General features: G+C 45.0%; 1 protein-coding gene across 1 annotated transcript in view; it reads right to left on the reverse strand.

Annotated features, from left to right (window-relative positions):
* Positions 1-4028: 4028 nt before the first annotated feature.
* The window catches only part of usp34 (ubiquitin specific peptidase 34), a 57805-nt gene continuing 47720 nt past the window's right edge, over positions 4029-14113 (reverse strand). Inside the window, exons 62-78 of the mRNA XM_022767653.1 lie at positions 14041-14085; positions 13728-13832; positions 13461-13608; positions 12679-12983; positions 11772-12101; positions 11163-11320; positions 10915-10993; positions 10487-10613; positions 10274-10381; positions 9568-9672; positions 7553-7677; positions 6925-7048; positions 6592-6671; positions 6310-6450; positions 5641-5781; positions 5336-5492; positions 4029-5025 (exon numbers count right to left, since the gene is read on the reverse strand). Coding sequence (XP_022623374.1) covers positions 4277-5025; positions 5336-5492; positions 5641-5781; positions 6310-6450; positions 6592-6671; positions 6925-7048; positions 7553-7677; positions 9568-9672; positions 10274-10381; positions 10487-10613; positions 10915-10993; positions 11163-11320; positions 11772-12101; positions 12679-12983; positions 13461-13608; positions 13728-13832; positions 14041-14085 — 3027 coding nt within the window. The 3' untranslated portion in view covers positions 4029-4276. The remainder of the gene's footprint in view (positions 5026-5335; positions 5493-5640; positions 5782-6309; positions 6451-6591; positions 6672-6924; positions 7049-7552; positions 7678-9567; positions 9673-10273; positions 10382-10486; positions 10614-10914; positions 10994-11162; positions 11321-11771; positions 12102-12678; positions 12984-13460; positions 13609-13727; positions 13833-14040; positions 14086-14113) is intronic.

Below are 14113 nucleotides of genomic sequence, written 5' to 3' on the forward strand. Positions count from 1 at the left end.
TCATAGTATAGTAAGGCATAAAAAGTCACAAAACGTCATAGTATAGTAAGGCATAAAAAGTCATAGTATAGTAAGGCATAAAAAGTCATAAAAATGTCATAGTATAGTAAGGCATAAAAAGTCAAAAAAACGTCATAGTATAGTAAGGCATAAAAAGTCACAAAAAATCATAGTATAGTAAGGCATAAAAAGTCATAGTATAGTAAGGCATAAAAAGTCATAAAAATGTCATAGTATAGTAAGGCATAAAAAGTCAAAAAAACGTCATAGTATAGTAAGGCATAAAAAGTCATAGTATAGTAAGGCATAAAAAGTCATAAAAACGTCATAGTATAGTAAGGCATAAAAAGTCAAAAAAACGTCATAGTATAGTAAGGCATAAAAAGTCATAGTATAGTAAGGCATAAAAAGTCATAAAAACGTCATAGTATAGTAAGGCATAAAAAGTCAAAAAAACGTCATAGTATAGTAAGGCATAAAAAGTCATAGTATAGTAAGGCATAAAAAGTCATAAAACAACATAGTATAGCAAGGCATAAAATGTCATGAAAACGTCATAGTATAGTAAGGCATAAAAAGTCATAAAAACATCATAGTATAATAAGGCATAAAAAGTCATGATATAGTAAGGCATAAAAAGTCATAAAAACGACATAGTATAGTAAGGCATAAAAAGTCATAAAAACAACATAGTATAGTAAGGCATAAAAAGGCATAAAAATGTCATAGTATAGTAAGGCCTAAAAAGTCATAGTATAGTAAGGCATAAAAAGTCATAAAAACGTCATAGTATAGTAAGTCATAAAAAGTCAAAAAAACGTCATAGTATAGTAAGGCATAAAAAGTCATGAAAACGTCATAGTATAGTAAGGCATAAAAAGTCATAGTATAGTAAGTCATAAAAACGTCATAGTATAGTAAGGCATAAAAAGTCATAAAAACGTCATAGTATAGTAAGGCATAAAAAGTCATGATAAAGTAAGGCATAAAAAGTCATAAAAAGTCATAGTATAGTAAGGCAGAAAAAGTGAAGAAAAACGTCATAGTAGAGTAAGGCATAAAAAATTCTTGAAAAAACGTCATAGTATATTAAGGAATAAAATTTTCAAACAATATCATAGCTTAGTAAGGCATAAAAACTTCAAAAAATGTCATGGTATAGTAAGGCAGAAAAAGTGAAGAAAAACGTCATAGTATAGTAAGGCATAAAAAGTCATAGTATAGTAAGGCATAAAAAGTCATAAAAACGTCATAGTATAGCAAGGCATAAAAAGTCATTAAAACATCATAGTATAGCAAGCTATAAAAGTCATAAAAACGTCATAGTATAGCAAGGCATAAAAAGTCATGAAAACGTCATAGTATAGTAAGGCATAAATTTTTTTTGAAAAAACGTCATAGTATATTAAGGCATAAAAAGTCATAAAAACGTCATAGTATAGTAAGGCATAAATTTTTTTTGAAAAAACGTCATAGTATATTAAGGCATAAAAAGTCATAAAAACGTCATAGTATAGTAAGGCATAAATTTTTTTTGAAAAAACGTCATAGTATATTAAGGCATAAAAAGTCATAAAAACGTCATAGTATAGTAAGGCATAAATTTTTTTTGAAAAAACGTCATAGTATATTAAGGCATAAAAAGTCATAAAAACGTCATAGTATAGTAAGGCATAAATTTTTTTTGAAAAAACGTCATAGTATATTAAGGCATAAAAAGTCATAAAAACGTCATAGTATAGTAAGGCATAAATTTTTTTTGAAAAAACGTCATAGTATATTAAGGCATAAAAAGTCATAAAAACGTCATAGTATAGTAAGGCATAAATTTTTTTTGAAAAAACGTCATAGTATATTAAGGCATAAAAAGTCATAAAAACGTCATAGTATAGTAAGGCATAAAAAGTCATGATATAGTAAGGCATAAAAAGTGAAGAAAAACGTCATAGTATAGTAAGGCATAAATTTTTTTTGAAAAAACGTCATAGTATATTAAGGAATAAAATTTTAAAACAATATCATAGCTTAGTAAGGCATAAAAACTTCAAAAAACGTCATAGTATAGTAAGGCATAAATTTTTTTTGAAAAAACGTCATAGTATATTAAGGAATAAAATTTTAAAACAATATCATAGCTTAGTAAGGCATAAAAACTTCAAAAAACGTCATAGTATAGTAAGGCATAAAAATTTTTTAAATAAATGACATAGTATTGTAAGGCATAAAAAGTGAAAAAAACGTCATAGTATAGTAAGGTTTAAAAATGTCAAAAGACGTCATAGTATAATAAGTCACAAAGATGTCAAGAAAAGTCATAATATAGGAAGGCATAAAATTTTAAAAAAATGTCAGTTAAATACGGCATTAAAAGGTCGAAGAACGCCCTAGAACAGTGTGTCATCAAGAAGACTAGATCTAACTCTAGTCTATGTCTGGATCTCCTCTCATCAAATCCTGATTATAGAAGTGTGACGTTGTCTTACACAATCACCAACACATAAGCGAAAGACAAAGACTGAGCTGTGATTTCAGCTGGATTTACTGATGAACAGTTAGAGAAAGTTAGGAGAGACAGACTATTTTTTTTTTCAGGCTTTTGCCTTTATTACAGTCATAGTGAGAGAGAGACCGGAATTTTAGAGAGAATGAGAGAAAGAGGATGACATGCAGGAAAGGGCTGCAGGCCGGACTTCAACATGTGCTGCCAGGACAAAAACTAGGCCCGAAGCACTCATTCACACAGGTGACCAACCAAGGCACACACTTTAACACGTGTCATTTCTTTATTAGTCTGTCACACAGCTCACAGCCTCTGTCTGGATCCATAATAGTGTAGTCTTTATTTACTTCACCTCCAGAACATGAGACTTTCATCAGAAGCAGGTCTTTATGTCTAACTCCCTCTGTTTGATATGTAGAGTTGGTCACAGTCTCGTTACCGATGACTTCTCTCTCTCCCTCCCTCTCTCCTGCTTGGTGTGTCTTATGTTTAGTTATTCCTCTGCTGCCTTTAGTAACAATGATACATGTAATCGAAGTAGTTTATTTGTTGTAATGGAGGCGAAGCTCAGTGTACTGGAAGCGCTCCTCCTCTTCTTCCCTGCAGTTCCCGAGCAGCCAGTAAACCAGAGCGGCTCGACTCTCCGCTGACCAGTGGTGGAAATAGGATCAGTCAGTCAGTCAGTCAGTAAGTCTGTAACTGCAAATGTCCCTGACTGACTGTCAGTCAGGGACATTTGCAGTTACAGAGCTGTCTCCGCTGTTGCGGTCCAGTCAAAAAAACCTCACAGCTGCACATGGGTTTCAGTTCATAATTCTTCATATTAAAACTGTTTTTATTAATTTATTCTCTATTAAAATAAAATCATAAGAGAATCAGAACACAGCAGAAGAAGCGAAAATAAACAATAGATTATGGAATGTACTTCAGTAAAGAAAATAAAAGCTCCAGCTGGTCCAACATGGGGGCTTTATTTCAACCACAGTCAAATAAAGCACCGCTTTTATATATTCATATATATATAAAGGTATTTATATATATATTTATATAGTTTTCATATACACCTTCAGGCAATGACTAGAGAGGATTCTTTACAGAATCAAGTTTCTTGTGGTTCTCTTAATTTACAGGTAAACTTCGTTTCTGGATAATTAAACCACAGAAAAGTCAAGGCAACTTTCTTTTGCCTCGTTCATAAAGTACAAAACTGGCACAGAGACGACCATTTTCATACACAGTAAAAATGCAATAAAATTAAATTACATACAGAGGAGACAAAAGTTCTGTAAACCTTTCCCCGTTACAGCAAACCTCAAATAAAATCACTTTCCAAAACAAATTCAAATCAGTATAAAACACACACACACACACAAAAAAAGAACATAACAAAAACTCTTTTTTTTTTTTTTTGCCCTTTGAAAAAAATGTGCTATAGCTTGTACGACTTTTTCTGTTTTTTCTTCTTTATTGTCAAAGTGGGGGGAGGTGGCGGGGGCCGGTGCGTATGTGGGGGGGGTCAGCTGTGCGTGGAGTCAGAGTTTAATAGAGCGAAACGACACGGCGAGCGCCACTGAGGCCGGAGAGACCGACCGACTGAACATCAGCAGAAGGCAACGAACAGCAGCACAAACAGCAGAAGAAGAAGAAACTGAAAAACAGGAAAACGTTTTTTCCTCTGAGCAGAATTCAGATTTTCAAAAAGAAAAAAAAAAAATTAAAAAAAAAAAAGGAAAAAGTTTTTGTTAAAGATCTCATGGCGGCTGTGAGTTGATGATGTCATGACGAGGGTGGGCCTTTAACGGACAGTTTGGTAACTATGGCGATGGTGGCTTCCACCGTCCTGTACAGCGTGTCCAGCATGTCAGGTGGGGGGCCGGTGCTTGGGAACACCTGGGAGGATTGGGCGTGGCCACTGCAGCCCTCTGGCCCCTCCCCCACTAGCCCGAGGGCTGATGGGAAGGCGGCGTCCTCTGAAAGGGGTGGGGCCGAGCTGCTGCTGGTCTTAGAGCCCGTCTCCTTCACCTCCTCTGAGGAGCAAGACATCGCCTCACCCCTCCTCCCCTCCCGCTGCTCCGCATCCTCCTCCTCACCTGTCGCCACATGTCGTGGTGGCTCAGGCTCCTCCCCCTGAACAAAACCCTCCCCTGCTTCCTGCAGCAGGGAGGAGGAAGAGGAGAACGAGGAGGAGGACGAAGAAGAAGCCTCCATCTTCTCCTCCTTCGGGGAGGAGTCCAGGTTTCCAGAGGAGGTGGGGGCGGGGTCAGGAGAGGGCGGGTCCTGCTCGGTGCCCGGGTCGATCAGTGAGGAGGAGTCTCGAGTCTCTGTGTCCGACGTGCTGGTGGGCGTCAGCGCCTCCTGGTGGTCGGGCTTCGGCTCGCTGCAGGGCGGGAGAGCAGAGGAGGAGGACGACGAGGAGGAAGAAGAGGAGGTGGAGGCCACGCAGAGCGGCGCCACCGTGTCACCAGCTCTGTCGTCATCACTGCTCACCCGCCGCCGCTTCACCGGGGTCGCTCCTTCATCCTCAGCTGACACACACACACACACACACACACACACACAAATGAGTCAAATGAGTGGGGGGGTGGTGGGGGGGTGCTAATCTGGTTACAGCAGCAGATCCTGGAAGTTTTTTTCATTATCGTCCAATCTGCTCCTTAAAGTGTCGTTATGGATTAATTAGTGAAGCGATGAGGAAGATAAGTAAAGATGCTGGGTGTAAAATTTTCCCACAATGCATTAGATGAAGGATCAAAGTAATTAAGAGCCTCCTAAATGTTTTTGAGCTGAGGCCTCGTTACCATGTAGTGTGTGTGCGTGCGTGCGTGCGTGCTGTACCTTTGGCCTTGTGGTCCTTGGCCTCCAGCTCCAGAGCGCTGCGCTGCTGGACACAAACACGACAGCGGCCAAGCAGCTCCTGCAGGGCGGGGCAGAGGGCGGGGTCAACGGCCTGAGGTGGCTGGACGGACAGCAGCAACACCAGCGCCCTCAGGTCCTGAAGGGGAGAGAGACACAGAGACGAGACAGGAGTGAGGACAACTGGAGAAGACGAGACTGTGTGTGTGTGTGTGTGTGTGTGTGTGTGTGTGTGTGTGTGTGTGTGTGTGTGTGTGTGTGTGTGTGTGTGTGTGTGTGTGTCGTACGGCGTTGAGCAGCCCGCTGGTCTTGCTGAGCTCCAGGCGGTGAGCTGCCAGTTCAGGCTGCAGGCTGCTCTGTTCACTCAGCAGGTTCGTCACCAACACACCGATCAGGTTGGAGCAGCTGGGGCCGGACAGAACCTGCACCTGCACGACATCAAATCAAATCTGGATTTTAATTCACCTTCATTTTATGGCAATTTAAAGACGCTAAAGTCTTAAAAATCTATAAATATATATCATTTAAATGACTTTAAAAAACAATTCTGCAACGATCCGGCCTGTTTCGATTTATAGAAACAGGATTTTCAACAGAATAAACGATGAAAGATGAAAACTGAGGAAAATCAAAATCAAAAATATGGATAAAAATAAAATATAAACTGTGAAAATCATGTTTTGTTTTTTTTAATTGGTGAAAAAACACAAAGAGACAAACAGAAAGTGACACAGAAGACAAAGAGTATATGAGATGTGTGTGTGTGTGTGTGTGTGTGTGTCTGTGCTCATGATGTTCTAATAAAAGTTGATTGTATACAATAATAACAGATAGTCATGATATTGATCATTATAATAATGTAATAACAGTAAAAATGTGGTATTAGCAGCAGTGTTCATGTATTTCTACAGACAGCGTAATAATAATAATAATAATAATAATGATGTGACATGTACCTTGTGCAGGAAGCAGGTGAGGAAGGAGTACGCCACGTTGTTGTTGAGGAACATGCGCTCGTCCATCAGGATGCACTTGATGTACTCGCTGAACGCCGGATCCTCGCACAGCAGCTTCACGCACGTCTTCGCCAGAACAGACTGAAAGAGCAGCGACAGCGGCGAGTCAGTTCCTGCCGAGTCCGGAGCGCTTAGACACAACATCAGTCTCCCTCCAGCGGGGGAGGTTAAACTGGGAAACGATCCACGGAAACCAGTCAAACCAGAATAAAGTGACTGTACCTGTGACTGACAGAGCTCCGTCCACAGTTTGGGGAAGAGAGCGAGGTGAAGAGGAAGTCCCTCATACGCTATCAACACACCTGACGGAGAGGAGGAAGTTCATATGTGTGATTTCATGTACAGATATATACATGATACATATCTTCTACAGATGTGAAGGAGTTTATTTATCACCTGATGTATTTCTCTTATTGATTATGTTCCTATACATCTCCTTTGTATCGTCCTTTTCTACAGTTGCTAAAACCAACTGCTGATGCTAATTTAAATTGTCTCACACACACACACACACACACACACACACACACACACACACACACACACGGTTCATACTTAGTTTGACGAGTGTGTCTGTGAACTTTTCACAGTTGATGGCGACGCGACACAGCAGGTGGATGAACTGGTGATAGGACAAGAAGTAATCCAGCAGCATCCGGTCGTACACCTCGTCTTTACCCTGAGGGGGGGGGGGAGAGAGAGAGAGAGAGAGAGAGAGAGTGTTTGTTTAATGACAAATTAGAGGAAAATCAAGGAAGAGCTGGAGCAACAAACAAACATCTGTTTTCATTATCGATTAATCGTTTTATTTATAAAATGTCAGAAAACGTGAGAAATGTTTCTCCCAGTTTCCACGGTGACGTCTTCAGATTTATTGTTTTGTCCGACCACCAGTCGAAGCCCAAAGATTCAGTTTATAATAAAACAGAGAAAACAGCAGAGACTCTTTTTTAATTAATCGGCAACTATTTTGATAATCGATCTGTTATTGGAGTCATTTTTCAGTCAGTCAATTAATCAATTACCAAACCGATCAGTTCAACTCTACAGGGAAGTCAAGTTTAACTCTGCCTCTGGATTTATATTCATGAGTGGCCGAGACCTGTGAAAGCACTGAAATGTGAGACTTGTTTCAACAGGTGAGGTGACAGATGTGCGACAGAGGTGCGACAGGTGAACCCACCTTGCTGCTCTCCACCATGGACGGCAGCAGACACATGTTGAGCTCCGGTCTCGGAGGCCGGATGTTGTTCTTCGCTCCCATCAGCTTGATGTTCTCTCTGCAGGGCAGGTAGGGCCCGAACGACACTGTGGACGCAAACACACCTGACGGGTCACCTGACGGGTCACCTGATGAGTCACCTGACGGGTCACCTGACGGGTCACCTGACGGGTCACCTGACGGGTCACCTGACACTCACATGAGGTTTTATAAGATTCTCAGATATTAATTTACATAAAGTCTTTTCTCAACATTTTAGTTTTTAGTTACTTTATGTCTGAAAACAAACAAACAAATGATTTTTAAATATTTTTACATAAAATATAAAATATATTTGTTTACATTCTGCACTTGATTATAAATATTAAATATAAAAAGTTGCTGTAACAGCTGGTCGTGTTCAAGTGACAAGACGAGTCGGATTCTAGCAAAGACTGAAATAAGAGGAGGAGCAGGAGGAGGAGCAGGAGGAGGAGGAGGAGGAGGAGGAGGAGGAGGAGGAGGAGGAGGAGGAGGAGGAGGAGGAGGAGGAGGAGGAGGAGGAGGAGGAGGAGGAGGAGGAGGAGGAGGAGGAGGAGGAGGAGGAGGAGGAGGAGGAGGAGGAGGAGGAGGAGGAGGAGGAGGAGGAGGAGGAGGAGGAGGAGGAGGAGGAGGAGGAGGAGGAGGAGGAGGAGGAGGAGGAGGAGGAGGAGGAGGAGGAGGAGGAGGAGGAGGAGGAGGAGGAGGAGGAGGAGGAGGAGGAGGAGGAGGAGGAGGAGGAGGAGGAGGAGGAGGAGGAGGAGGAGGAGGAGGAGGAGGAGGAGGAGGAGGAGGAGGAGGAGGAGGAGGAGGAGGAGGAGGAGGAGGAGGAGGAGGAGGAGGAGGAGGAGGAGGAGGAGGAGGAGGAGGAGGAGGAGGAGGAGGAGGAGGAGGAGGAGGAGGAGGAGGAGGAGGAGGAGGAGGAGGAGGAGGAGGAGGAGGAGGAGGAGGAGGAGGAGGAGGAGGAGGAGGAGGAGGAGGAGGAGGAGGAGGAGGAGGAGGAGGAGGAGGAGGAGGAGGAGGAGGAGGAGGAGGAGGAGGAGGAGGAGGAGGAGGAGGAGGAGGAGGAGGAGGAGGAGGAGGAGGAGGAGGAGGAGGAGGAGGAGGAGGAGGAGGAGGAGGAGGAGGAGGAGGAGGAGGAGGAGGAGGAGGAGGAGGAGGAGGAGGAGGAGGAGGAGGAGGAGGAGGAGGAGGAGGAGGAGGAGGAGGAGGAGGAGGAGGAGGAGGAGGAGGAGGAGGAGGAGGAGGAGGAGGAGGAGGAGGAGGAGGAGGAGGAGGAGGAGGAGGAGGAGGAGGAGGAGGAGGAGGAGGAGGAGGAGGAGGAGGAGGAGGAGGAGGAGGAGGAGGAGGAGGAGGAGGAGGAGGAGGAGGAGGAGGAGGAGGAGGAGGAGGAGGAGGAGGAGGAGGAGGAGGAGGAGGAGGAGGAGGAGGAGGAGGAGGAGGAGGAGGAGGAGGAGGAGGAGGAGGAGGAGGAGGAGGAGGAGGAGGAGGAGGAGGAGGAGGAGGAGGAGGAGGAGGAGGAGGAGGAGGAGGAGGAGGAGGAGGAGGAGGAGGAGGAGGAGGAGGAGGAGGAGGAGGAGGAGGAGGAGGAGGAGGAGGAGGAGGAGGAGGAGGAGGAGGAGGAGGAGGAGGAGGAGGAGGAGGAGGAGGAGGAGGAGGAGGAGGAGGAGGAGGAGGAGGAGGAGGAGGAGGAGGAGGAGGAGGAGGAGGAGGAGGAGGAGGAGGAGGAGGAGGAGGAGGAGGAGGAGGAGGAGGAGGAGGAGGAGGAGGAGGAGGAGGAGGAGGAGGAGGAGGAGGAGGAGGAGGAGGAGGAGGAGGAGGAGGAGGAGGAGGAGGAGGAGGAGGAGGAGGAGGAGGAGGAGGAGGAGGAGGAGGAGGAGGAGGAGGAGGAGGAGGAGGAGGAGGAGGAGGAGGAGGAGGAGGAGGAGCAGGAGGAGGAGGAGCAGGAGGAGACTCACTGGGGATGTTGCTGTGGTGGTAGGTGCAGTGGTTGTGCTGCAGGAAGGGAACCAGCGTGTGCAGGAAGTCGTGTGGACTCAGCAGAACCAGTTCCTTCAGCACGTCTGCAGGAAACACGACAAACATCATCGTCAGTCAGAGGAACCTTCATCTGTCGCCTTGGTTACACACACTCAGCAAAAACATCACGAGCGCAGCTTCGCTTTCATAAATCATAAATCACCTCGCTTCAAACAGACATTTCATTATTTTCATGCACACGCCGCTGTGTACCGAGGAAACGGGACATGAAAAAAAAAAAAAGGATCTAATGAGACGATAAAATGAAACATGGGAGTGAATTTTTTTTTATTATCTTTTAGATAAACATTGATGTAATTACACTACACTCTATATTTTGGGTAAACAATGAATGTTCTGTTTCTATCAGAGAGGCGAGGGCGTCCCAAAGCTTGTGGGACGCCACAGTCGTTACACTCTTTAGTGTGGGAGCATAAAGGAAGAATGATTTACACAGACTGTACGTTTGTGTCTGATCCGGGTTTATATCCAATGTGTGATATTTTTATTCTCCTACATGAAGCAGCTGCTGAAGCCTCTGCCACAGCTGTAACAGGCGGCCCAGCAGGGGGCAGCGTTCTCCCTCTACTCCCATGATTGATCAGTGTAAAAGTGATCAGTGTAAATACTGGACGATGTCGTTACCCAGGCAGGCGTTGCGGAGCTCGGGCGGGCTGTACGAGTTGAGGAGGGTGAGCAGCTTGTGGGCGAAGTCGATTCTCTCTTGCCACTGGATCAGAGCCTGCTTCACATCTGGATGACGGGAGAGAGAGAGAGAAACATCTGCTCAGAACAAGCTGGGAAACACAGCCGACATGTTCTCATCCGTTAATCTAAGACTCTCAGACGCCGTCGGACCTTTGCGCTGCAGGTACGGCCGCGTGGCTTTCAGGACAGACAGGAAGATGGAGAGCAGCTCCACCAGGTCTCCGGTGACGTGGCACGCCGTCGCCTCGTGGTACATCATGTGCAGAGTGTTGAAGGACTGCAGGGGGACAGAGACAGAGAGCGTCCTCTGAGACACTAAATAAACGGCTCGACAAAGTCGGTTCAGTTTCCTCGCACACTCTCAGACACTGTGAGCGACTGGTTTCTCAGGCTTCTTTTAGTTTATATTGAACATTAATGACAAAAACAAAAGTTTTAAAATCTCCAATTTCCTAATTAATTGAAAGCAGGAACGAGAACGTCAGAAACACCCGGAACATCTCTGTGTTGTTGTATCTCATATAAAATCCACATTAATACGGTCTGGAATTAAACTGTGATCTGGATCCTGATCCTACTTCAGTCATGAGGATGAGTCCTCTGTTGAAGACCACCAGCAGCCGGTCCTCGTCGTTCTCCAGCAGAACTCTGAAGGCACTGACGGAACAACAGAACCACGCGTTACAACACAAGACCATGTGACACCGACATTTAGATCATTAGCAGATATAACATCTCTCAAACGCATCTTATCCAGGCTGCCGCTACTCACACATGTACAGGTGTGTGTGTGTGTGTGTGTGTGTGTGTGTGTGCGTGTCCTGACCTGATGAGCGTGGTCCAGCAGGAGCGTCCGTCCAGGCAGCGCAGGTAGCAGCTGATGGTGGTTTTCTTAAACTGTTTCACGTCCTCCAGTTCTTCTTCTCTCATGTCGGCTCGCTGCGCCACAAACAGCTGCATCAGGTTGAACAGCTCTTCCACCGCCTGCAGGGGGCGACACACACACACACACACACACACACACACACACACACACGATGGATTAAATATTTTGCTGTTACACACTTGTATCTATTTGTAATTATTTTTTTTTCTCACATTTGTAATTGTAATATTTTCTAATTTGATTTCTTTTCTTTCAGTTATTGTTGAATGTTTTTGTTGTTGTCTGTGTTGACGTGTGACCCGCCTTTAGAACAAGACAAAAACAAACATCAACACACTTTATCCTGCGAATAAAACTGAATTTGAATCAAGGGAAAAACAAACAACTGTCATTTGTAATCTTTGTCTCTGAGCCGAGAAACAATCGACATCACCAGGAATTAACAATCTACAGGAAATAAAACCTGGTCAAAATGTTCAAACTAATAGAATTAACCAATCAACATCGTCAGAGACATCGTCAGCTGCTCTGTAACCAGACTCCACCCACCCCGGGGTACTGGCTGGCGTGCGGCGTCAGGTTCTTGAAGGCCCACTGGATGTTCTGGTGCGAGGCGAGCTGGCGGGTGAAGGCGGGCGACTGCTCGCAGCACATGCGCAGGATGCCGTAGTAGGCGGGCAGCATGCCGCGGTTGAAGAGCACCACCTCCTGGTCGTCGTGGTCGGCCAGGATGTAGTTGAAGGCGATGTTCTTGGTCACCACGGGGTTCTGCACCACCAGCCGCACGTTCTCCGGACAGTCCACGCACACGTTGTACCAGAAGGACAGCAGCGCCTGCTTGTTGTGGTTGGTGGCGATGGCCGGCTCCGACAGTTTGGGCTGAGGACAGAGGGAGGAGCACGGTCACCATGACGACAGCCTCGGAGAAGGAGCTATTTTCACTATTAGCGGCTAAATATTTAAACATAGAAACATGGCCGCCATAACTCATTAACTATTTGTCCAATCATAATAAATCTTGGTAGGTAACTTCAGGCCGCGACAGGACCAAAGCATTATGAGCCCGATCCATAGGGGGCGCCACCTCAAAACCCGGTGGAAAGATTTTCACCAACTCTGGTAAACATGTTCAGGGGGAGAGTGTTAAACAAAATCTGAAGCGCCATATTGATTGATCAAAGTAGGCGGGGCCTATAAATCATTATCTGCCACTTTGCTCAATTGGCAGCGAGTTGAAAAACTTACACCTCAACTAGAAATGATGCATGAATCTGCTGCTTGGGGCTAAAATATTGATGATTAGTTTTACAGGTAGAAAATGTTGAGATGCTGGATTTTATATTTTTATGTTGCTTCTTTTCTGTTTGTAAATATAAAGTATTCAAAAACAACCAGGGGTGTTGAGGACGTAATAAGACCCAAGATCCACTTGGGTTCTGATGAGAAACAAATGTACCTGGAAGAGGTTCCAGAGGTCCATGAAGTATCCGGAGAACATGAGCTTCTCCGTCTTGGAGATGAGGCAGTAGGTCATGAAGCTGAAGTACTGCACCAGCTTGGTGGTGCCGTGAACGCTGGCGTCCACGTACAGCTTGGCGCGTCCCAGCAGCCCCAGCAGCAGGTTGTAGACCTGGTGGAGGACCACGGTGGTGTCGGGCGACAGCGGCAGCTCTCGGGTCGGCAGGTGCAGGGAGCGCGTGGAGCGAAACATCTGGCGGAAGGAGTTGCTGGGGATGAGGGAGACGAGGAGGTACGCCGCCGCTGGAGGAGAGACGGTGACACAATCCCATCAACTGTTTAGTCCGTTTAAATAAAACCATTTACCATCACTGTTCTCTGATCAGATCCAGTTTCTGTTTGTCAGTTTACACACAACTTGGTCAAAGCAGGATGTGCTGATTTAATAATTACTAGATGTTAATATCTACTTTTATTTATCTTAAATTTCATCTCTTTCATGTTTGACCTCAATTAATTTGTCCATTGGTCTGAATTTAAGTGAATTAACTGAGAAAAGTTTTCTGAAAAGTTTTTATTGTGAGGTGGAATAAATAATTTGACTGTTGAAGATTATCACTGTGTTTTATGTGTTTTGCAGATCACGTTTTCCTGCGAGTAGACTTTTATTTTCTATATCACAACATGTAAATTGTTCTTATTATTAAACCACCACAAAAAAAAACTGAAGCTCAACTCAAATCATCACAGTTTTATAAAAAGAAAAACCCTGAGTCTTACATGTGCGGACTCGGGGGTAGTTGTGTGCCAGCAGGAAACGCTCCACCCAGTTCTCCATGTTCTGCAGGACCCAGCTGTGGGCCAGTTTGTTCCTGGGAGTCTGGACAGCCAGCCAGTCCAGACACTGGGACGGGTTGTACTCGATCACCTGACAGGAAGCGGACAGGAAGTGGTTAATCGTCAGGTTTCACACATGGTGTGTCATGAGAACTGCGGTTTTCTACATGTGATCTGTCTGTGTTCGTGTCGTTCGTGTCGTCAGGTTACCTCCCAGATCCTCTGCAGGATGTAGGAGGCGAAGGAGGGCATCCCCGGAGGTCCGCCTGCAAACTCCATCAACATCGTCAGCAGCTTGAAGAAAGGATTGGCAGCCTGGTGGAAAGAAAACAAACAAACGAATAAGAACCAGTGAACGAAGCTCATGTAAAACTAAAACCGTCTGTGTGGCTGAATACGGCTGGAGGCCAGCGAGAGAATATGTTTGATGTTTGAAAACGACAGGAAGAAGAGCTGCTGTGTTTTTCATCCCTGGTAATAAAGACGATGTGATTACAGTCTCATCTCTGAGCGGCGTGTTTACCTCTGGAGTCAGCTTTGCGATGGAGGTGAAGAGCATCGACACAATCTGCAGCCAGAAAAAAACCACAGGCGGG

This window comes from Seriola dumerili, unplaced genomic scaffold (genome assembly GCF_002260705.1).
Source record: "Seriola dumerili isolate Sdu_G_001 unplaced genomic scaffold, Sdu_1.0 BDQW01001246.1, whole genome shotgun sequence".
NCBI lineage: Eukaryota > Metazoa > Chordata > Actinopteri > Carangiformes > Carangidae > Seriola > Seriola dumerili.